Source organism: Callionymus lyra, chromosome 4 (assembly GCF_982586985.1).
Source record: "Callionymus lyra chromosome 4, fCalLyr1.hap1.1, whole genome shotgun sequence".
In the NCBI taxonomy this organism is placed as follows: domain Eukaryota; kingdom Metazoa; phylum Chordata; class Actinopteri; order Syngnathiformes; family Callionymidae; genus Callionymus; species Callionymus lyra.
Window position 1 is genome coordinate 35,267,943 of NC_141821.1, and position 23,551 is coordinate 35,291,493.

The 23,551-nt window shown below is 38.7% G+C and overlaps 3 protein-coding genes, 1 long non-coding RNA gene and 3 other non-coding genes across 7 annotated transcripts; all 7 read right to left on the reverse strand.

The window, feature by feature from the left end:
• Window positions 1–2,474: 2,474 nt before the first annotated feature.
• Window positions 2,475–5,476, reverse strand: LOC148082754 (uncharacterized). Its single transcript, XR_015710943.1, has 12 exons — window positions 5,413–5,476; window positions 4,905–4,937; window positions 4,679–4,719; window positions 4,414–4,465; window positions 4,203–4,243; window positions 3,779–3,830; window positions 3,570–3,610; window positions 3,326–3,373; window positions 3,072–3,106; window positions 2,853–2,902; window positions 2,646–2,683; window positions 2,475–2,543 (listed from the first exon to the last, which is right to left on the reverse strand). It is a non-coding gene; the product is annotated as an uncharacterized LOC148082754 (long non-coding RNA).
• LOC148082755 (small nucleolar RNA SNORD31) lies at window positions 2,969–3,043 on the reverse strand. The gene has a single exon (XR_015711265.1). It is a non-coding gene; the product is annotated as a small nucleolar RNA SNORD31 (small nucleolar RNA).
• LOC148082756 (small nucleolar RNA SNORD22) lies at window positions 3,168–3,288 on the reverse strand. Its single transcript, XR_015711270.1, has one exon. It is a non-coding gene; the product is annotated as a small nucleolar RNA SNORD22 (small nucleolar RNA).
• LOC148082757 (small nucleolar RNA SNORD29) lies at window positions 3,957–4,021 on the reverse strand. The gene has a single exon (XR_015711273.1). It is a non-coding gene; the product is annotated as a small nucleolar RNA SNORD29 (small nucleolar RNA).
• Window positions 5,477–6,790: 1,314 nt separating the features above from the next.
• On the reverse strand, window positions 6,791–11,878 carry LOC148082758 (uncharacterized). The gene is made up of 3 exons (XM_087790003.1): window positions 11,774–11,878; window positions 9,098–9,686; window positions 6,791–7,881 (listed from the first exon to the last, which is right to left on the reverse strand). Exons 2-3 carry the CDS (start codon window positions 9,638–9,640, stop codon window positions 7,744–7,746), a joined length of 681 nt encoding a protein of 226 aa, XP_087646129.1. The 5' UTR covers window positions 9,641–9,686; window positions 11,774–11,878; the 3' UTR covers window positions 6,791–7,743.
• Window positions 11,879–13,672: 1,794 nt separating this feature from the next.
• Window positions 13,673–18,413, reverse strand: b3gat3 (beta-1,3-glucuronyltransferase 3 (glucuronosyltransferase I)). The gene is made up of 8 exons (XM_087790005.1): window positions 18,280–18,413; window positions 17,788–17,887; window positions 16,529–16,709; window positions 15,830–16,013; window positions 15,605–15,766; window positions 15,460–15,546; window positions 14,702–14,905; window positions 13,673–14,621 (listed from the first exon to the last, which is right to left on the reverse strand). The coding sequence occupies exons 2-8, from the start codon at window positions 17,879–17,881 to the stop codon at window positions 14,523–14,525; spliced, it is 1,011 nt and encodes a 336-aa protein (XP_087646131.1). The 5' UTR covers window positions 17,882–17,887; window positions 18,280–18,413; the 3' UTR covers window positions 13,673–14,522.
• A 345-nt stretch (window positions 18,414–18,758) lies between these two features.
• Window positions 18,759–23,274, reverse strand: naa40 (N-alpha-acetyltransferase 40, NatD catalytic subunit). Its single transcript, XM_087790004.1, has 8 exons — window positions 23,037–23,274; window positions 22,014–22,109; window positions 21,738–21,790; window positions 21,540–21,635; window positions 21,302–21,460; window positions 21,153–21,236; window positions 20,881–20,958; window positions 18,759–20,512 (listed from the first exon to the last, which is right to left on the reverse strand). Exons 1-8 carry the CDS (start codon window positions 23,040–23,042, stop codon window positions 20,365–20,367), a joined length of 720 nt encoding a protein of 239 aa, XP_087646130.1. The 5' UTR covers window positions 23,043–23,274; the 3' UTR covers window positions 18,759–20,364.
• Between the last annotated feature and the right edge of the window lie 277 nt (window positions 23,275–23,551).

Genomic DNA, 23,551 nt, shown 5'->3' on the forward strand with positions numbered 1-23,551 from the left:
AGGGACATGACCAAAACATGTGTGGATAGTTAGCTATTCCATTATGGCACCTCTCACAAACTACATCAACGTGGTCGTATATTTTAGATAGTTTTGGAACTCTGTCCCATTGGTCCTCAGAAATGATCTCCCCGATCTCCTCCTCCCAGAGAGCCTTGATCCCATCCAGAGACGTTGAAGTGAGATTTTGGATTCTATTATAGTTATTATGCGTTATTAAGCACTTTATCACTGGAGTTTGTGAAAAATTATTTCCAACAGAGTTTTTTCAGGCAAATTTGGAAGTTGATCAAATGTTTTTGGGCAAAAGTACGGATTTGTAAATATCTGAAGAAGTGTTAAGGAAGAGAGTGTGATTCTGATAATTCTACTTAGACTAAGTCTACTAATACGGGGGCAAATATGTGGTTTCTGATTATGGGAGCAGTGATGGGGATTGACTGTAGATCGAAATGACGTTTAATCCAGAGTAATAATCTTTAAGGTGTTTTTGATTATAATATTCTTAATAGGAGCATAAGTGGGACAGTTAGCAGAAGAATGTGTCAGGGCAGACAGTGAAACTGGTTTGGAAGATGCAGCTTCCATAGCTATCCAAGACGGGGGATTGTGAGACCCCTCAAAGTCGATCCAGTACTCAACAATACAAATGTTTTAGATTGGGTAAAGCCAACCCTCCATGTGACTTTGACCTTTGCAGAAGTTATTTACGTATACTTGGGTTCTTTATATTCCAAATAAATTCCAAAATTGATGTTTCTATTTTTCTAAAAAAAAACCTGTGGGAGAAATACTGGTATAAATGGAAAGAGATATGAGAATATGGGTAAAATGTTTCTTTTAACAGAATTTACTCTTGCAGCGAGATAAAGAGGTAGTAGTGACCAGCGCTCAAAATCCTTTTGCATCCATTCCAAGCAGTGCTGAAAGTTTGCCTTGAACAGTCCTTGATATTTGCGTGTAATTGTAATTCTTAGATAGACAAAAAAAACAATGTAATTGATATTGAGTTGCTAAGGGGTTAGTTAACTGGAAATAATTCACATTTGTTTACATTTATCTTATAGCCTGATATAAAACTGAATATTTCAAGGACATATAGATTATGTTGACTAACCTTCTCAAGTTAAAAAAAGATTGTCTATTCTTAATGAAGCCTGTTTGATCAGGAGAAACAATTACCGGGAGTGACGATTCAAGACGTGAAGCTAGAAGTTTGGATAATAGTTTAAAGTCAACATTCTAGAGGCTGAAGGGGCGGTAAGAAGCACACGACAGAGGGTCTTTGTTCCCTTTCAGAATGAGGGAAAAAGAGGCCTGAGTTTGGGGTAGTTTAAGTGACTTTTATGAAGGTTCGTTCCTTGGCCTTGTATGCTGCATGGTAGCAATCCAAACCATGCCACAGTTTGTTTCCTATAAAAGAAAAGCTGACTTTAATTGGAAAAAATACATTAACCAATTAAAATGCATGTTTACCTTGAGTCGCAGGCCGAGAAGGATGGTGCTGCTGCGGATGATTTGAACATTTGCTTTTGATTTTGAAACAATCGCCTTCGTTGCAGAGGTGGTGGTGGTCCTGGTAAACCCCAACCACCAGTAAGACTCTGCATTGCTATGGTCCCGCCCAAAATCGGAGCTTTTCATAATTGAAAACCTGATCAAGGGTTTTAAATGGAACAACCTCTGCATTTTTTTTTGTCATTTAACCATTTCCCTCTGCGCAATTCCCAGGGTGGCGTTTGGCATTTCTTTAAATTAAAATCATTCTCCGTCATGCCACATTAGAAGCCAAACCGTGATGAACTGAAGAATTGATCAGAGCACCCTTCCTTTGGCAAATAGCCAATGGTGACAGAGGAATCGGCCACTAGTGTTTTTGGTTCTCCACTGCCATCCGCACTAGCTCAAGCAGCGCAAGAGACAGACCTCATTTAATACATTTGTCCACATGCTTAGAAAGTTTTAAATTTTGTACATCATGGTTTTCTCCAGAATGAGTACTAAATTAAAGTGTTCCCCATTCCGAATTAGATCCGTTTTTATGTCCCAACTAGTAATGTTTTACCATGTAATTGAAAGATCATGCACCCAACTATGTTTGAACTCTAAGAGGCTGACACGAGTGACGCCACTGGTCTCTGCAAATAAACAGGATCACTGACCGAAGAAATCCATGTTACATCTGAATAACTGGTCAGGTAGTCAATGACAGTTACGCATCAGTTGCAGTACAGTCACATTCCTGGACAAACTAAGTCTATGGCTAACAGATCCACTTGAGGTCCAAAAGAGGAAAGGACCCTTTAAACCCAGATTGAAAAAGCATTGACTCATTTCACAATAATTCAGACATTGGGGCTTAAAATGCAAAAACAACCATTTGGTTTGTTCTGGTCATTTCTTCTACCCTGAATGACTTCTAGCCATAAAATGGGTGATTATTCACAGCAAATGTCAGAAAAGACAAAGAGATGTTTACATAATTCAATTACTTTATTAAACCATTTGATCAGTCAAAATTCTGCAGTGCCATCAGACACAACCTGGAGAGAAAAAGAAAAATTAGCTCAATATTCACAAATTGACAAGTTTAAGTCAGATTCTTTAATGTAGTCATGACCACATTCAGCCACGTTGTTACTCACTTGTGCAGGAGTCAGTACTTCATGTCAATCAACAAAGTCTGTGAAACAAGAGCAGAGGTTCAACAAGTGCTTTTGACTCTGTAGAAGACAGTTCAAGTCTACAGGGATCAGAGTTGATGCAGTCAGTCATGAATCTTCAGACTGGAGCGGTACAACAAATGACATCATGTCTAGTGACGTAATCTTATAGCCATGTTGGACAAGTACCTGAGGTGGTCCCTGCTGCTCTTCAATACGACGACTACTGCGACAATAGCCTGCAAAACAAAGGTTTGACGAGTTTAAACATCAGATGTCTTGAGTACAATCATCAGCATGCACAGTGTGGATCAGAGTTTGTCCAATCAGTCATGAATCTTCAGACTGGGGCGGTACATGCAACTCATCATTTCTGCATACATTCTAGCACAATATGACCACACCCACCTCTGACCAGCTCCAACGACGTCATTCAAGTCCACCTGGACGAAGCAAACAATGTTTAGCGAAGAACTAGAAAACATTAAGTATTTTAAGTCATTTTCCATTCAGACTGTTGCCACCACAACAACTGTCCCCTTGTTGCCATGGCAACCAGTGGGTTTACCCTTTCGGGATCTGGCAAACACATGGCGTAAGACGTGTGCGGGTGTCATCACAAAGGAAAGCAGCGGAACAAGACAGAGATACAAACTTCTCACCTTGATGAGCCATTTGTCCAACAGCCAGGAGTACGACTCAAACAACACCTGAAGAAAAACACAAAAACATTAGAGGCCAATAGAACACGTTTGGTGATAATTAGCAGAAGTTTACTGATGTCAGTAACATGGAAGTTCAACAGGAGTTCAGACGAACGAGATTCAAAGGTATCATCACCATCAGTGTTGTTGGGTTAAAACCCATTAACCCTAAACTGACAAATATTCAACCAGGAGAACTTACTTGAGTTCAGAACTCGTCGAGTCACAGTCCAGCTCTTGTTCCTGTCAGAAAAGGAAAATCTGAATCAAACCTAATCAGACATCATGAAAACAACTTAGTGGAGGGAGTCAGATTATGAGTGACATCACAATGATCAGGTATATGCTTGTCTTTCATGAAAATCATCATATTTACTAGCACAAGCATCAAAATAATAAAATTTTACTTACAATATTTTCCTTGTGACAGCAAACATGATTCTTTTAATTTAGAAACATGGATCTAAAGAAAAGTTTTAAAATTAAGATTAAACAGAGGATCAAATTGCTTTTTTTTATATGTCCAAAACATTTCCACACGTTGGGCCTTTGATAAAACTAAGACACATGTGTATAATAATTGTTGTGGGTTCCTCAGTCGTTCGTGTCGTTTCACATTGATTCAAAGTGAGCTAAGTTTCATCATCACTGGAACACCACACCCTCAACTTTCAAACTTAAATCTTTACTTGTTTCACAACGCAATAACTGAAGGCCCTGTTAAGGTCATTTTAAAAAGGTTAAAATATTTTCTCATTAGAGATAAAGTGTTATGACCATATTTGATTAGGTTATTTTATCTTAAACTGACAAATATTCAACCAGGAGAACTTACTTGAATTCAGAACTCGTCGGGTCACAGTCCAGCTCTTGTTCCTGTCAGAAAAGGAAAATCTGAATCAAACCTAATCAAATATCATGAAAACACAACTTAGTGGAGGGAGTCAGATTAAGGGTGACATCACAATGATCAGGTATATGCTTGTCTTTCATGAAAATCATCATATTTACCAACATAAGCATCAAAAGAATAAACTTTTACTCACAATATTTTCCTCGTGACAGCAAACATGATTCTTTTAATTTAGAAACATGGATCTGAAAGAAAAGGTTTTATATTTAGATTAAACAAGACCAAATGATATTTAACGTTTAAACTATTGTCCATTTATTTGTAAAGTGATTGATCGACTAAACACTCAGAATCTGGTAAAGGAGTTTCTTCAAAGCTGATTCAGTAAGAGAGAGTTCCTGATTCATCACTGTGCCAACAGCTGCTCTAACTTCTATTAGAAACATTGATAGATTTACCTTCATCCCGGATCGATCACTGCAGAGCAGACGTCAGTCACCTACACAGAACCACACATTTTATTACAGCTCCAACACAAAATATTCCATTAGTTTAGTCTGGCTTCTCAGATGGTTGTAATGTTCCACATGATCTAGTTCAGTGAGAGAGTTCAACCAGAACACATCACAGTAGCACTAAAACAGCTTTAAATCAGCTGATTAAATACATTATTAATGCATTTACCTGGACTGAAGAAAGTTCCTCGAGCGCCTTCATCTGTACAGCAAAGAACAGAACACGTTAGCTTAGCATTTAGCTGACACGTGACAACCACGTGTTGAAAATCTACCTCATTTTTCATGCAGTTTCTCTTCAGAGTTTGATAAAGTACAGTCACAGTCATTCAGAACAGGTCTGTGAAAGTTTTCATCATCGAGAAACGCTGAACCGAGTAACAATTAATGATCTTAACCAATAATCTCGATAAGATGCATTCATAGTGTCAATATATTAAGGGTAAAACTATGGGCGGCCATTACAGGAAAATGTGTCTCGTTACATGAGTGGATGGCACTGGATAGATGCAGAATCATCTGGACACGACAACATGCGCCATTATGGAAAATGCCCGAAACAATTGAGTTTAATAAACTGACAAACCGCCTAACTAGTACGAAAAAAAATGTACTTAACAGAGCCAAGAACACACTGGTAAGGTGACTATGTTACTCTACAGCTACAGTTCTCTTACCTTGATGACGAGAAAGTGAACGAGGGACGAGCAGAGTCTGCTTTTAACCTCGCGACTACCGGAACTCCACCCCTGTAACCGGATGTCCAACCAACGGAGCCCCTGAGGGGACAAAGAAGAAAAATCTAATTTTGCGTGATCTCGTAAAAGTATTGCGAATTAACGTCCGTGGGTAAGATTCATTGAATTTTATTTAGGATTTGATCTTACATATAAAGACATTCGATCTGTGCTTATTTGCAAGAATGCTTTGAACATCAATGAAATGATAATAAACATTGGTCATTTTTTCAAATCTAGCCAATCGATGAAGCCGCCACGCATAAAGCTCTATGTAGTAGTTCAGCATCTTCAAGTCATCGTTACTAAACAACATACTACTGAACGGTGTACATTTTATCAGTTGTTCGGGTTTAAGAAGTAGGAAATAACTTTCCGGCTTTCAAATTAAGAGCATCAGCGCAACTGTTTTCATCATCACCGCTGAATGTTTAAATGCACGTTTGTTATCTTGTTTATCATTCATTAGTTCATTCATTTTTTCCATACTTATTGCTTGATTAAAACGATCTAAGATTGTCAACCTATTTACGTTTTGCAACATCTCTCAAAAAAGTACCGCCACACTGGACTTTTGGCTTTCAAATTAAGAGCATCAGCGCTTCTGTCTTCATTATCACGGTGATTCTCTGAAATGAAAAGTTGACGCCAGTGGACTAAAGTGGTAGTATTTAGCCTGACGGGAGACTACATTTCCCATGACTACTAAACCTCGCAAAAGTTTCCATGTCCAGGTTTGCAGCAGTTGGACGAATTTCCAGACGTTACAGTGATGAATGAAGGATGGATAGCCATGAGGTAATGAGTCAGATTATGGATAAAGAATATGATATGCGTTATGACGGCTTTGTAATTAACATAATCTTTACTTTGTTCTTGTACCGTAATACCCCCTTAACACCCTCCCCAAGAACTTTTACAGTGAAAATAAAAATCACACAAAACACCTCAAGTCACGGTATATGAGTCATTCAACTAGTTTGAATTTGATGTTGATGATGATCACAAGTTTTATAAAAATATTTTAGTACAAAAATATTATGGTACCCAAACTACCTAGAGCTGCTTTAAGTGCACGTTTGTTAATATTTTTATAATTCATTAGTTCATTTTTTTTGCCACATATATTGACAAATATTGTCACCCAATAAATAGGATTTAAATTGATTTCACAAAAAAAGTAGGTATTTATATATATATATATATATATACAATATATACACTTCTTGGTCGGTCGGTCGTCTGTCTGTCTATGTATCTATCTATCTGTATATCTGTCTGTCTAAAACAGGAAGAAGGAAGAAGGAAATATTCAGGGTTATCTTGACCTTTAAAGTATATACTTTATTGAATATTGTTTTGATTGTTTAAGTGCTTTGTGACCCTTATTTGGAAAAGCGCTATATAAATACAAATAATTAACTAACTTACTTATTTAACACTCAATTAAAATATATATATATATATATATATATATATATATATATAAAGTATATATTTATTTCAATAAAAGACAGCAAAAATACAATCAATCAGCAATCTTAACCATTCATTCTCTTTGTTAGTACCAGCTAGAAGAAGAAATTGTTACAAAAATGAATTGTGTTTCTCTTCAAGTTTTCCAACCTTCATAAAAGAGAACTTTGACAAACAACATTTACACCAACAGAAATATAGTTACATGATAATCTGTTTTGAAACAAACGTACAGGCTGGATGAATGTTTAAGCCACACTAATACAAAAACTCCAGGTTATATGTGATTATTTTCAAGATAGAAGCAATTCAAAGTTACAGATTGACAAACATGTTGTAAAAAAAAATCTTATTTTTAGCCACATTTGCAACATTTTATCATGTAAGACCAACAATAGCACAACGACAGTAGATGCTTTCACATAGTTTGTAGTTCAATAAATATAAAGTGAAAACGACTATAATACATTTAAAATATGAGTTGATGAACAGCAATGAATCATCAATATTTGCTTTTTTAGCAAGACGCCTAGCTAGCTAAAAAAACATTCTGTAATAGTGTGTGAAACGACAAAAAGCAGGATCATTGTTTTGATCAAAAGTATATCAAAAACAGTGTTAGGGGAAAGTATGACAATATGTCAAAATAGTGAAGATCAAAGTAGAAAATACATGCACGAAATAGATTTGTTGGTTTGTGAAATCATGAACAGTACAAAGACAGAATGAAGCAGCAGGGAAACTCAGTCCTTTTTGAACATCACAGTGAACTCAGCTGCTAGTTTAACTCATTGTCTACTGACAGTCCTGTTGGGGAATCTTGTCGGATGAAGGCGATGGCGAGGATGATGTTGATGTCACAGGGGTCAGGGTGACGCTGTACAAGTTTGTGATGAAGGTTTCCCAGCCACGACGGAAGGCACGATCCAAAGCCTGGAGAGCAAGAAGAAAACCACTTTTAAGTCTATAATTCATCTCACCATTCACGCTCACTAGTGAACTAGAATCTTAAATGTGTCATGATGTGACTGGTGCACGTTCTGCACTCAGTTTCTGTCTTTGGTTTCACAGGGAATCTCTCGGGCAGCTCCAGCTCATTGCATCACAATGAAATTCTTGTTTCTTGTTTGTATCTTCCAATTGATCCCATTTGATTGACAGCTACAGATCAGTTCAAGTTATTGCTTACAGATGCTTTTTAAAACATTGATGAACATTGACTGACCACCAGAAAGGTTATCTTAAAACCTCTGGTCCGACTCTGTGCAGGCGCCTGCTAATCCATGGAGGCTGGAGGTCTGAGGGTGGAGCGGATTGGTCAACAGCTCAGGAATGTTTATGGTGCGAGTCAGGAAGGAGGGTTGATCCCAGCCGCTGATAGTTAAGGAATGTCCCATGTTCTTTCTGCTCCATTAATCCCAACTCTGTTAAAAACCCAGTCAGGTGTTGGTGACAAGGATGAACTTTGACCCATTTTTAACCATGCCATGTTTACCATGGCGATTAATAGTTTGGAACATTGCGTGGACAAAGTGTCATTATTTTATTGAAATATGATAATTAACTAATCGAAGTACTACTTGCTACTTGCTCTTGTTGATTATTTTTAAAAATATTTTATATACTATTGTGTTTATTTTATTTTTATTACCAACTTTTTTATTATTTGTTTTTTTCTTAAATTGTGTTTTAAAATATGTATTGTATGGTTTTTTGTGAACTACTGTTACAAATCCAATTTCCTCAATGAGGTAAGACAGTTGTAGTATCCTGCTGCAGTGCTTGGGTTGTTTTTTATTTTTGGTTGTATTTTCATAATTTGTGAGATACTGGGCTCTTTTCCTTAATTTTATGAGATATTGGACACTTGGACTGGCTTATGAGTTGTTGACTATGGTGGATTGCGTTTCACAATTTTTCAGAATGTGATGAAGACCCTATTAAGAGACCCTAAACACTATTGGCTAGATATAGAAACTAAAGCATACTCAACAGTTACTATTCAGACCACAAACACAACTGTATCATGACCCCTGGGGTGTCTAGGAAACGCATGACCTCGATCAATATCTTGATGTTGACTCACCCTCAGTTTGTGGTTTAAAAGTATTTCATACACTCAAGTGCTCGTTTGAATTCTTCATCTCACCTTTCGATAGTTCTTCACAGAGTTCTTCTTCACTGCCCTCACTCTGTCCTCCTTCTCCTTCTTCACCTTCTCCTCTTCCTCTCGTTCCTGCTTGTCTCGTATCAGAACCTGGTCGTCGGAGTCCTCCCTGACTTGGAAGTGGACAATGACTTCCACGCTTTCATCCTCCTCCACCTTCTTCTCCCGTGTGTCCATGGTGCTCTCCATGCTCAGACTAGGCCTCTTGTCTCTGTGTTGAAGCTGGTCCTCTCTCTCCTCCTCCTCCTCCTCTCTCTGCTTCTTCCTGGTGCTTCTCCTCCACCTGCTGCTGAGTCGACTGGGCTTCCTGTGCAGGAGCGTCTCGCAGTCGTCTTCTATGGCGCAGTCATAAAGCTTCTCTTCTCTTCCATGAACACACACTTGAACTGTGTAAGGGCCTTCCTGCATCTTGGCGCGACCTTCATCGTCCAGGCGACCGTAGAATCCATTCGATTTGTCTAAAAACTTTGGAGCACGAATGGAACTGCGAGTTGAACTTCTCCTGGAATTCTTTCCGATTGTCATCTTGACTGTTCTACTCGTCAAGTACTCACTGCTGTGCCCTCGTCACCTGTCGCCAAGAAATGTAGCGAGAGATCAGAATTGATGCAGTTATATAAGTGGCGCACACACACACACACACACACACACACACACACACACACACACACACACACACACACACACACACACATTCTTGCAGAAAAAGTTCAGGGACAGACGATAAGAAGATAAAATCAGGCAAATGTTCCAGAGTGATATCTGTGCACTGACAATGAAGTTCTTCATGATCTGTTTCTGTGTGTAATCATGTGAAATAACTGATTATGTGGTTTTATGGTTCAGCTCTTCTCAGACAGGTTTCTCTACCGACGTCGCCATTTTGTTGTTACTTTTTTCAACATTTGTTAGAAACCAAAATTTGAACTTTTTAAAAATGCATTCTGCTGTGATACCAAGCATTTAGTGAATATAAAAAAATATGTCGATACAGAAAAGTTAAAAGATCAACTGTGAAAAAACAACTTTCCTGACTCCCATGTTTCAAATGTTAAAGTCTTCCTCTCCAAGATGCAGTCATCATGACCATGTTTTGAACTTATTACTTTATCAAGTTTTCCTCTGTTTGAAATCTCAGCAAACAAGAGGTTACAAGAGCGAAGTCCATTATGACGTAATAATGTCATCACTCCTCCTCCAGCCAGCTGTAAGCATGTCCTGCTTTGTTTATACAACACATCCCTTGGAGGTGGAGACTTCCAGGATTGAAGACGCCTGGTGACAAACCTCAGCAGAGGAGGCAGGTTATGGTTAACAAGATTTAATTTCCAGAAAAACAGTGGGCGAGGCTTAATTGAATTTTCTTATGTAGATATTTCAATGAAAATAGAGTTTTGTACAAACAGACACAAACTGATGAGTACAATAGAGGTCTAAGATCTATTTAAGACACACTTAAATCAACAACATTTTTGTATATTTATATAACACATGAGCAGGTCACTTTTTAGTTTTAATTTACCCATAGAGCAACAACCCGGTGTTGTTCTCATCAGAGCCAGTAAGCGTTATTATCAAAGGCCCGATTGTGGCCCTCAGACCACAATATTTGTACAGAGTCCATTTCACAGATCCCATGAACAAGTGAGGAAATACTGTGTATCTCCAGCATGACGACAACTCGACGTCCTCTGGTGATTGTGTGTTCTCTGTTATCGGGGGTTGTGATGATAACAAGAGACTTTGACTTTGATTTGGACTCTGAGCCTTAGTCAATCAATAGTGATGATGTTGTCGCTTGGGGCAAAGCAAGGAACACCTGATGTGAGGTCACCCAGGAGAATGTGTCAACAATGTGTCAAACTTGGAAATAAAATAACAAAAAATGGTTTTGGTGATTTACAGTCAGAGGTCAAACTTAAATCAAGATGTTTAACCACAACACATTGCTTTTAAAGTTTTTATTGGGATTCAAGATAAAGTAAGTAAGTCAGTAATAGTTATTTGTAAAGGATACTGGTATTGTTCCGGAGATACCTTTAATCTACAGAAACATTTATTGCCAGTGTTGTAAACACAACATAATAATTATTTATAGCAATTAACAATATAATTCTGTTGATTAAAAGCAATTATTTCACCTTCCACAACTATCTATTATTGTTCATTCTCTGGTTTGCTTGGGTCACATTTAACAATATAAGTCTTTTTTTGTATACGGTTGAGAACTTTATTTTTCATGTATATACTGCTTGCTAGAAACTATCTCAAATTCGATTATAATTTAAATTATACAGTGAACTAACCTAATATAATTAGATGTGAAAGCTGACATATTAAACTTAATTTAACTCCATGTTGGATTTTTTTGTGTTTGTGTACATGTAAAACCTGAACCAAAGTTAAAATTGATAACAGGCTTTAACTCTCAGTGTAACCACCAAGTTAACTAAAAATAAGACTCAAATGAAGCTGTAAGATAAAAATAGAATACTCACAATATACTCACACACTCAAAAAACACACATAATACAGTAAATCAAGTATATGATTATATCAAATAATAAGGATAAAAACTAACTAACTCATCCTGTCAATAATCTAGACAAAAGGGAGTTAAAAGTAAAACAGTAAAAGTAAATAAAGTCAGTTACCTACCAGAGTTGCTGCCGTCCTGCTGAATGAGTGAGCGAATGACTCAGAGTGGAGTGAAGGCGACTCAAAGAACTTTTAACGTCACAAAGATGCTGCCTTAACCTGCAAATCTGTCGTCACACACACACACACCTCCCTCTGGAAATGATTAACTTTTGTCAATCTATTTGTACTTTTCTGTCTTACTTTGAAAATAAAGTTTTCAAATGAAAGATTAAATCTTCTCTCCATATATGTTCATGTTCAAAATTGTTGTGACACACAAGTTGTAAAATATGCACACTTAGAGATTTAGAAGTCAGATGTCAATAAAAGTGTTTATCGTCATGTGTTGTCTGGATGACAAGCGTGACTAATCGAGTGTGTGTGTGACTCAATAGCTTCACATGATCCTCTTAAATGTATTAATAAGTGTCAAGATGTGTGTATATTGGGATATTTACGCAACAAAAACTGCATCAACTAGATCAGGGGTGTCGAACTGGTTTTCACCAGGGGCCACATCATCATAATGGCTGCCCTCAAAGGGCCAGATGTAACTTATAAATGTAACTAAATGTAAGCTAATGTAAAATAAATGTAACTACTCCTTAATGTTAAATGACTTTGAATGTATTACTTGAGAGGGGGCATAACTACTGTAAAACCAACAATTGTGAGCTGCTAACAACACGTGTGACGTAGCATTTTACAATAAAATAAAAATGGCTGCACGCCTTGCATGTGGTACTAAATACATTGCTACATATAAAAATAAGTCAAAACTTACAGCTCAAGACTAACAAGTTGCAACTGAAATAAGTCTGACAAGCAACTTTTCCACCAATCAGATTGGTGAGTCTTTATATGTCCCAACAAGAAAGAAAGTCTCAGTTCACAACCAGTTATTGGTCACGTTTTTAGGTTCCCCAGCTTATATATTGGCTGTCAATTCTTATGGATGAGTAGATGCCTGAACACACCAAGTGGATCCCCTCTCCACCATCCATTGGTCATGTTATGAAAATAAGTAACTGTGACATACTTAGCTCCGTGTTTGGTGTCAAAATGCCGGCCTAGATTGTACTCTTTGACAACCGACACTGCCTCATAACACAAAAGACATACAGGTCTTTCTCCTTGAAGCACAAACATGTATTCACCTTCACACCTTTCTTGAAATAGCCTTCCCTCCGCATCAACTTTTCTCTTCTTGGACATTTTGCGAGGATGTATTTGTATTTCTAATTTCCACCTGTTCGCATTGATTTGGAGACGCTGCAGCCTAGTGGCAGATGAGTCAATCGTGGGAAACATAATACAGGTATATAATACCGACAGACAGACAGACAGACAGACTGTATGGCCCATCGCCCCCCGCTTTCATTACAACAGGCTGGGCAATGAGAACCCGACCCTGCAGTGCACCGCCACAGTGCTGCTGCGCCATGGATTGCGTGCATGCGCTTGTGAAAACCTGACCGAGGCAGAGTCAGAGAAGGGAACGCAAGCAGCGCGAATAAAAGAAGGAAAACCATTTTGTCTGTTGTGGGATTGGTTTGTCGGACAATTTTTTTTTTTTTTTTTTTTTTGCTCATTGGTCAAGGTAAGGCAGGCGGGCCATTTAAAATCACATGGCGGGCCACATTTGGCCCGCGGGCCTTGAGTTTGACACATATGAACTAGATGGTAAATGCATTTAAATGGATGTTCCTCGTCTAAATTAGAAATATATGTGTCTTTGAACAACACAACTGTGTGTGTGTGACTGATTTTACCCTGCTACACAAACAGGTGGCTGGACAGTGTGTGCATGATGTAGTAGAGGAAAAGGGAAGTCGCACTATTTATTTTAAGGAAATGTGTGGTTCTGTTGCCTGAGAGTTTCAAAATCAGATCAGAAAAACAAGCAAAAACTTTCAACATCCAGTCGGTTTATTTCAGAACATCTGAGAGACGTTTCATAAATAGAACATCAGAACTTCTTCACTAATATCTGGGGGTCCATCAGACATGACATGAGGAGACAGCATTTACATGAACTCTGTGTTTTCAGCAGCAGTAAACCCTTTTTAACCAGCAGAGCAGCTATTCAGGAGGAAGTTAAGGTCTCTACGTGTTTCTAATGCATCTATGATAAAATGCTCTATACTACAATAGTCACAGCTACAACATCAATAAATATGTATGACAGCACAGATATAAGAATCTAGATTCTTCCATAATCCATTTAACTTAACTAAGAAGGTTAGTTTTGTGTTGCTAAATGATACTGTGGGATGGATGACTTTGTTATTTTTGAAGTCATAAATAAATTAAAAAAACACAATGTTATTCAATGACGAGCTGCTTTCCTCCCTATTTTGTTTCTTTTCCAAACTTCACTTTCCATGGAAGATGGCTCATTAAAAGCATTACCATGGCAACAAAATTCTTTATATGCCTAAAGTAGCCAATAATATCAACATTGAGACAGTCACATGCGTCATTGTAGCCAGATCACTTTTGACAAGCTAACATGCTAACATTGCTGCGCTGTTGTTGCTCATTGACGCCCCCACCAGGACAACACTGGAGCTGCTGAGAGGAAAATCGCTGACCAGCTAAAACCGTTTCAATACGCAAGTAAACACACTGGTCCCCGTTGACAGATCACTCATAATGACACTTGACAGACATAATTTAAACATGATCCTGTACATATTTTACAATATTTACATCAAGGCTTACTCGTCATGCAGTTATATTCAACAGCAATGTGTGCATTAATTCCTCACACCTCCACAGCAGGGTCTGATCCCAGTCCCTGAGCCTGCATGGCGTCTTCTCGCTTCATCTTTGGCTTTTCTGTTCGAGTATGCCAGACCAACACCTATTAATGCAAACATGTGTTCATGACACATATAAAGTTGTATCTATCTATCACACAGATGAACACAAAAATACACACACCTGGGTGCACTGAGCTGCACGGGGCTCCAACTCATCCATGGTCACCAGGCCCTGGAGAAAGCTGCTTTCCAAGTAGCCCATGGGCGCATCCCCGTCGAAGCAAGCGTCGGGATTAGAAAGGACAAGTTTGAGTGACACCGCAAAGCCGGCCATGTCCATGGGGAAAGGTCGAGTGGGACGCCAGCCGGTGTGAAATCGAACCACCTGGAGAGAGAAGCAAAAATATTGTAGGTGTTGTCAATAAAGCTTCAGGGAGATATGGAAGTATATCAGAGTCATCAGAATATTGAATGGTTGAATTTATCAATTATTTCTTTAAATGTTTTTTTAAGGATTTAATTCTTTATTTTTTAACAATTGTATTATTTGCATAATGATTATTATTTTCTTTTTTTTATAATTGAATTAGACATAGAGTTTAGTAATTTAATTTAAAAATGTATATAATACATAAAAAATGTGATTGAACAGGTAATTTTGTAACATCTTTATTGTACCAATATTTAATGTTAGACTTAAAATGCTATGAATAAAAAATAACTAAAAATTTGTACAATTCAATTTTTGAATTATTGGAATTAGAATATCAAACTAAAAATATTAATTTATTTAGATTTTTTTTATTCAAATATTCAAAGAAATAATCGAATGCTTAAAAATATTTTTTCCCATAGAACATCAACAATGACAATGAGAAATTCAAACAGGCAATATTCTGATGCTACTTATTTACTTCCGTACAGAGCGATCCCTCCCACCTTTCCTCCCTCCACAACGGGCCTCTCGAACTTCATTCCGCCGACAAGTCCTACCGGCCACACTGACACTCGCTGCGTGTTCCGCATCTGAAGGTGAAGTCGAATCAAGACACTTCATGTCACCAACAACTTCAAACCAACCCACCTCTTCAAATATCTGCAGGCTGTACGTGTTGTCATCATCAGCGAAGTAGACTGCCCCCTGCTGGCTGTCCCCACCCTGCTGTGCTCGCCGATCTTCCCTGAGCCAGCGCAGACCCTCGTTCCTCTGCTCCACTCCTCGAGGCTTGAGCCAGCTGGGATCGCCCTGCACATGAAAAAGTGAACGCGTAAGATCAAAGTAATGGGGAGTGAGGACGGCTCCGCCCACCTCCTGCAGTTTGCGATCTCTGGCGGTGGGCATGTGAAGGTGGGTGTAGGTCAGTGAGCTCTTGGCCAGGAAGTCAGTGACTAGAGGGGTCTTGTGAGGAGAGTCTTCCACCACTATCCAGTGCAAGTGAGGAACATGGAGGAAGGTTTGAGAAAGGCGAGTGAGCTCCGCCTTCTGCACCAGCCTGCAGGGAGAGCACAAGTTGGGTCGAGTACATCATAGGATCGCTCATTTAATCACATTTTCACATTTAATTGTTATCATAGATCTTGTATGGTTTATGTTTCGATAAAGTTTGCATAAAATCGATTTTTTGTTTTGTTTTACAATTTAGTGTTTGTTTATTTTTGTTGTTTGCATTAAACATACAGCCACCAGATGGCAGCATTCATTACATCCTCCAGAACTAAAAGACAAAATTTAAACCCTGCGAGTTCCTGGCAATTACTGTCTACTCTATTTTGGTTTCAAAACAAATAAAGGCAGTTCCGACTTTGTCAAGGGTAACGTTGCCTGTAAATTCTGCAACACCAGAGTCAAAAAGGCTCTCAGGCACACATGTCTTCTGAACAAAAACTAAGAATCAAACAAACACACACAGAAGTGTGATTTGTGTTAGTTGAATGTAGTTTTTATTGTTATATTGAACTTAAAATTAATATATAACGTTGATTTATTTTAACAAATGTAAAAACAAACCTGGCATATGTAGGAGTGACGACAAAGACAGTCGGGACGCTTGACTTGAGAGCCTGTTTCTGAGGTTGCTTTGTTGCCTCTGACTTTCTGAGCTGCTCCTGGAGGCGATGCACCTCCCCACGCAGGCGAGATACAGTACGGTCTTTCGGTAAATCATGCTCATGACAGTCACAGCGTTGACCTGTGGTTCAAAATTAGATGATACCTTACACATCACAGAGTCACCGCATATATGCACATCTGGACATTACAATGTGAGTAAACAATTTCACTGTATATCTGAGGTATTCTTTTATTGCTCAGTTACATCTACACCTATGACTGTAGACCTATAAAAAGGCTAACAACAGCAGAATATGTTTAAACTCAAAGACGTAATTAAGTATAAATGTGTGATACAATGTAGAGCCTGGACAAACTTTAACTTCAAAGGAAAATTAGAAAAGACAGAGAAATTTGTCTTATAGGAAATATGGAAATCCCTACAATTGTTTGTTTGTTGTCACAACTATTGCTGTTTACACATTATTTCCTTTACCAGCTTCCTTTTTTATTGATGTAAATAAATGTGAGCACAGATGTCCAGGATCACTCTTTAACTAGAAGGAACTTTTACATTTACTAGAAGACTTAAAGTGATAGTGCACCCCAATTTCACTCATTTTCTACTGACTCTCATGTTGCTGTGTCCAAGAGGAGTGTCAACAGGTTGGACAGACTGATCAGAAAGGCTGGCTCTGTGGTTGGCATGAAGCTGGACTCACTGGTGACAGTTGCTGAGAGGAGATCGCTGGACAAACTACTGTCCATCATGGATGATGACAGTCATCCTCTGAACACTGTCATCAGTGAGCAGACATTTTCTGTAAAACCTTAAACAAGTCAATTTTCCAAGAGTGTTTGTAGCTCTACACAAGACAGGAAGTACAACAGACAATGATCATGAGCGCTGCCAGTGTCTACTGTCTACACTGGAGGAAATTGCGATATTTACCCAGAGTACAATGTACTCTGTAATACAAAGGAACACATTACTCTGAAAAAATAATCCCAACCCTAAATCGACATGAGAGTGAGTAGAAAATGAGTGAAAATTCTTTATTAGAAATGTATTATATTGACAATAAAACTTTTCGGTTCTTTGTAATAAAGTGCATTATTGAACTATTAACCAAAACATTTGTGCTTGTAATCTGTGTTGAATTACAGAATATATCTAGAAGCGCCAGTGATATTTTATGCATTTTCAAACTGCTTACCAAGTTGCATCAGTGCATAGACCAGACCCATGAGCGACACCATGAAGTAGAGCACAAAAGCCGTTTTTAGTTTCAACTTCATCCTTGTCACCATCGCAAACTGAATAAAAAAAGGACAGAAGAATAATTATTCTTGGGCGATTTTTAATTGAATTTGAATTGAGTCGTTAATACTTAGTAATACACACAAAGGTTTAAAGACAATTGGGTTTGCCATTCGAACAATAATAATAAATTGAAAGTTCATTACAGGATTACTAATATTTACTTAAGGTCATTGGGGAGTAAAAGTTTAATCCACTTTCGACGATTTCGAGTCAGCCTTGCTAATGTAATACTACAAAATGGTATTGATAGATATGAACACGACTTCCGGTAGTAAAATTGTCATTTTAAAACAGGATATTGTAGCATAACATGATAAAGAGAGACATTGTTATCTTAGCAGATTTAGCTACACTTCACCTAAACATGAAACAGAAGAAAACTTACATAGCACAGAGAAGACTCGGAGTCAAGATGTATCGATATGATTAGGTATCATCAGAGCATCTTAGATTTTACATTAGAAAATATATGACTGAATGTGTGCTGCATTTTTTCCAATTTTACTGCAGCAGCAATGCACCAACAACTTCCGGTGTGGGTCCCACGTAAAGGGGGACGAAAGAAACACGACTCATACTCAAGTTCCGCACTGAAAAAGGCAGCGAGAATGTTTAAACAATTTTGTATTGCTTTTTTTATGGCTTAAGTTTCCCTTTTAAACTGTACAAAGACCACCAACATTTTCTTTAGCCAGTCACTTCAAAGCGGTGTTCACCATTTTATACTTTATTGATATTCCTGGCTAAATCGGTCATTGCAATAAGTAAGTAATAGTCATTTGTAAAGCGCCTTTCTAGACTAGGGTCTAAAAGTGCTTTAACAAGGAAGTGAAGAGTTAACCGTTCAAATAAGACAGAGTCAGCTCAGATTTAAAAATCAGTTTTAATGAAAATGAGTTAACAGAACTTGACTGTTTGAGACCAGGTGACAGCACACAAAGTGATCAAACATGCTTTAATGGAAACATTTTGGAATTTGTTTCGAACCATCAGAAGAACGTTTTGAATGCAGCTATGAAACACCCATTTACAACACTAAAAGAAAAGCTTAGTAAATGGGAATCACCGATCAACAAAAGTTTCACTTCAGTTCCGACATGATTTGAAAATAACAGAAATGGGAAATTAATGTTGAAACAAACATTTCTTCCCCATTAGTTTTAAATAACAGCTTGATCTGAACCATGACACAGCGGTAGAAGTAATAAAAAAATTGAAAACAGCAAGAAGTCGCTTAAAAAAAGAGGGAAAAAAATAAAAATCGAGAATTTTAAATAACAGTTAAAATGTGGTACAACGGTGGGAAAAGTAGAGGATAAAATGGGTAACGGAGAGCCTTCTAGTCAACTCAAACATGCATGTTCTTAAATGCATCATCACTATTGATCACTTGAATTAAAAAGAAATGCCAGTTTGTTACTTCTGAGCAAACTGAGGTTCCTTTCACGTAATAACACCCAAACTGCCATTGTGCATCATCTGTGGGTAACAACACAAATCCTTTCCCTCGTTAAATCAATATGATTTGTTCACGCTTTTAACACAAGTCGACGGGAAAAGTTAAAGCTTCTGATGCCGAATAGGTTTCTGTGTGTGAAGGCAAGATCCCCTTGGATAGGCAGACATGTTGCATGTTAAGTGTTAATCTGCCGTAGATGCATCTCATGTTTGTCCATGTATTTACAGAGAAGAAAGTAATGGTCTGTACCACATAATGTTGTTTAATTGACTGTATGCATTAAACGTTGGAACAAAGCTCAAGTGAATAGGTAACATGTTGTACAGTTGAATGCTCACTAATGTCTCTATCAAGAAGCTCCTCCAATCACTTCAACATTTGTCAGTAAAATAAATTCAAAGGGAACATATGTCAAGAAGAAAACTGACAAACCCAGCATCTTTTCTTCTTACTCGGGCCTTGCTAAAATTTCCAAAGTTTATTTCCAAGCCTCCTTGTTAAAGGTCAACATGACTCAAGGACCAACTTAAATAGGCACTGCAGTCATTTTTACTCAATATGCTTTGTGAAGTCACAATGATATCTAATACCTTTTGTCAAAAACATATCGACTTTTGACATCCTGGCACATGGCCCAATGTGAATGTTCTAAAACTTTGATTGTCAGTTTAAACTGCTCCCTCCAGACTTCTGTACACTCCAGCTCAGTTTCCAGTGAATATACCCATTTTGAATCAATGGCAATAAAATGTTGGTACAACCAGAGGATGAAAACTGATCAAACCTGAAATGTATTTATCATTCATGAAGTCAAGTCCGTTTTGGTGTCAAATATTCTTGTCTACAGATGAACCAGGAGAGAGTTCTGTACTGAGACATTAAAAATCAAAAGCATGAGGAGAAGCTATAAATGATGAACTGATAAATGTATATTAAAAAAAGGGGGGAAACTATAGAGGAAAGTTCTGTAACAGAAAAACACTGAACAGTAAACCAGTGATGGTGTCAGAATCAGTGGCAGCAGCCTCCGCAGTGCCCTCCCCCGTGACTGTGTCCCACCGAGGCCTCTCCGTGTTTCGTTCGCCGGCTCAGAATCTCGTAGGAGCAGTCATCGCCGCAACACCCGGACATGCTTGGTGAGGTCTCGTCGATCTCAAACCTGCAGGAAAAAAAGTCAACTCAGCTATACAGTGGATAAAAGTAGGAGGGCACCTCCGACTTTCCATCGCTCAGTCACATCAATACTTCTGCCTGGTTCACTCAGAGGCCACCTTTTTTCCCCAATTAAAAGGTTTGTCAATAATTTAACTTTTTTAAAATGTTTTTTTAATTCTGTGCACATAAACTACAATATTGGCATCAAGATTAAAATTGAAGCTGTTGACCACAACTTCATGATAGTGCAGTCAGTGAGAGAAGACAATTGTTCCTTGTTGCCGGGTGAAATTGCCTGATAATTTTGAATTAGTTTTTACCATCTATGGTTGGTCATGTTGATGTGTAAAGTTGCCCTTTAAAGATACTCACTGTAAAGCCTCTCTGAAGAACTGGTAAGCTCCATGGTTGTGTTTAAAAACAGTTAGCATCACCTTCTTCATCTGTGTGCTGAAGACAGACAAAGAAACATCAGGTACTCGGAAATATTCGGCCACCAGACAAAAACAAGGTTTATTTAAACAAACAATTTGCACCATCTGTGCTTCCATGTTGATCCGGAATTTTGCACATTGTATTTTCAGCAAAAAACACATTTAAAAAGTGATCCAAAAAGTAAGTGTTGACTAGCCTCTTTTTTTTACCTGTTGGCGATGAGCTGCAAGATCTGGATAAGAAATTTTCCCAGTCCTTTCCTCCTGACACGACTCTCTAACTGAACTTCGTAGCTGCAGAGAAGAGGCAGAAGTTATCGACTGTGTGTAGATCACCCACTGAACACACTCCAACTTACCAATACAACACCTCTTCCCCACATTCCACATCAAACCGGAAGTGAGAGAATGCTACAGGGGCAGAGTCACCATCACGAGCCAGAAGGTACCAGGCCCTCTCATCATTCATCTCATCCCTCTTTTCCCTTTCCTTCCAGCCCCACTCGCTCTGCTCGTATCTAGAGGGAAACAAGATCTTGGAGTTTAATCGAATTTAAGGTTTAACAAAAGAGGTCTGGTGAGGTTTCTGGGTCTTACAAAGCCTGCATGTTGGCTCTGGTCAGCTCGAAGGCCCATTCAACTGACAGCGGGTTGAGGGTGGTCACCCTCTTGCACTCGATCTGAAGATTTAGGCTGGATTTGACCATCAAGAACGGCAAAGATAATTATGTTACCACTTTTCACCCTTTACTATTAATAATTTGAGGAGAAGAATAGATTTACTGCAGCACATACCCGTTCCTGTCATACTTTTTGAAGGCTGGGAAAGCAGTCAGCGGGTCTTCAAGCTACAAACAAAAAGAAACATGTTTACCTATGTAAAGAAGTGTACGATTTTTTAAGACACGTTTCATGTGATACAAAATATATAGTATTCCTCATCGGAGGAATTTTTTCAATTGTTGTCCAAGGTGTTTTAACTCCTGAAGTCCATACTACTCTATTTAAATTGGCCAAGATGGATGAAGCACATTGGATTTTGAACAATGGCCTCAATGTTTTCCAATTTACTTTGTTAGCAGCATCCACTTTAGCACAGACTGCATCCATAGCAGCCCTCTCCTCCAGACGACGGGCCTTCTTCTCTTTGGCTCGGTTTGACTTTCTCTACACGGCAGAAGAAAGGGAAGAGAGAAACATTAGAACCAAGTATCAACAGGTATGAAAAAACAGAACAGGAAGTGGCTCGAAAGACCATACTTGGATACACAGGCAACTAACATACTATGCGTAACGCGAGCTGAAAACTAAAAAAAATGTGATGCGATCATTATGATATTTGACACAATCGAGGTCACCCACGTAAGTCATAGAGCCAGCTGAGCTGTGACACATGACCCGGCTCAGATAGCATAACATTGAAAGAGAACATTCCAAATAATAGTGTGAAAACATTCTGCAAGCAAGGATATATAAATTGACAATACCATTTGACTGGTTAACTCAAGCACCAAATGTTGATCGCAATAGGATTACTTAAGAATTTTTACAAGGAGTTTTCGTCCTAGATCACCCAAAAAAAAAATCAGTTTATATTCAAGAGGCCATGGCGAGTGTGGCAGCCAATAAACCCGCTACGTTTGCACCTCAGGTTTGCACACTTTCACTCATCTTCGTGAGAGCAGCAGCACGATGGCCGTGACTGTAAGGCTGTACATTTGCAAAGAGCATCAACACATGTCGAAGAAAACACATCGTGTCTGCAGGTAGAACAATGTGACGAGCTTCCTTGAGTCTACCTGTCACTGATTCACCTCACAGAAGCTAAATAAGCTGTGCGAGTGAAAGCTGCAGCACACTGGATTCGACAGGAATCTTCAAACCCTGCCCGCGTGGACACAATAAAGCAACCCTGTTTCTAAACACTGACGAGCAGCACCGCGGGAAAATGTAGCATGATGATGCTAGCATGCTAACGCTGCTACGAGGAGCCAGCGAAGGAGTCCACCTCCAGAGAAAACACTTTCCAAAGACAACAGTCATCGACACTTTCCAATTCCCACCATCTTCCACTCACTCGGCGAGGAAACTCACCCCCATTGTGCGGCGTCTGAGCGGTTCTCTCGGGAAATGTGTTCGCTATTGTCCGGCTGGAGTCGTGACTGGAGCAGAGAAGGGGCCACATCCACGGTGAGACCCGGAGAGCTAGCAGGCTAACAGCAGCAGCGGGGACTACTGTGAGGTTATTTGAGACTCTGCTTCGAGGGAATATGGCGGATTTGTTTGTTGTTTAATTGGATTGGCGCCAACCACCGCGAGGCAGTTTCTCCCGGGTCTCTGGAGCTCCTTTCTTCGCGTCCCGCCGTGACGCCTTCAGGTGCTGCTGCGCGACTCGGAAATCTCCCCCTTTTTAGACGAATCGATTATTTAGAATTCTCACTCAATTTAATCCATCGACATTTTTGCCGTCATTTGAAGAAGAACCTATGGAGATTTATTAGTACCGTCAGAATATTGAATGGTTGATTGTAACATTATAAATGTTGCTTAAGATTGAATTAAAAAAGGCTTATAATCCAAATAATATTGTATTTTTAAATGAGGAAAAA

Excerpts from the sequence above, each read along its gene's own strand:
- LOC148082758 (XM_087790003.1), bottom strand. The coding sequence starts at position 9,640 with ATGACAATCGGAAAGAATTCCAGGAGAAGTTCAACTCGCAGTTCCATT. Across the intron at positions 7,882-9,097 it reads CTGTGAAGAACTATCGAAAG|GCTTTGGATCGTGCCTTCCG; the intron begins GTGAGATGAAGA and ends CTTGCTCTCCAG.
- b3gat3 (XM_087790005.1), bottom strand. The coding sequence starts at position 17,881 with ATGGTGACAAGGATGAAGTTGAAACTAAAAACGGCTTTTGTGCTCTAC. Across the intron at positions 16,710-17,787 it reads CTATGCACTGATGCAACTTG|GTCAACGCTGTGACTGTCAT; the intron begins GTAAGCAGTTTG and ends TTTGAACCACAG. Across the intron at positions 15,767-15,829 it reads GAGATCGCAAACTGCAGGAG|GGCGATCCCAGCTGGCTCAA; the intron begins GTGGGCGGAGCC and ends TTTCATGTGCAG.
- naa40 (XM_087790004.1), bottom strand. Across the intron at positions 20,959-21,152 it reads TTGCAGCTCATCGCCAACAG|CACACAGATGAAGAAGGTGA; the intron begins GTAAAAAAAAGA and ends GTCTGTCTTCAG. Across the intron at positions 20,513-20,880 it reads TTCTTCAGAGAGGCTTTACA|GTTTGAGATCGACGAGACCT; the intron begins GTGAGTATCTTT and ends TTTTTCCTGCAG.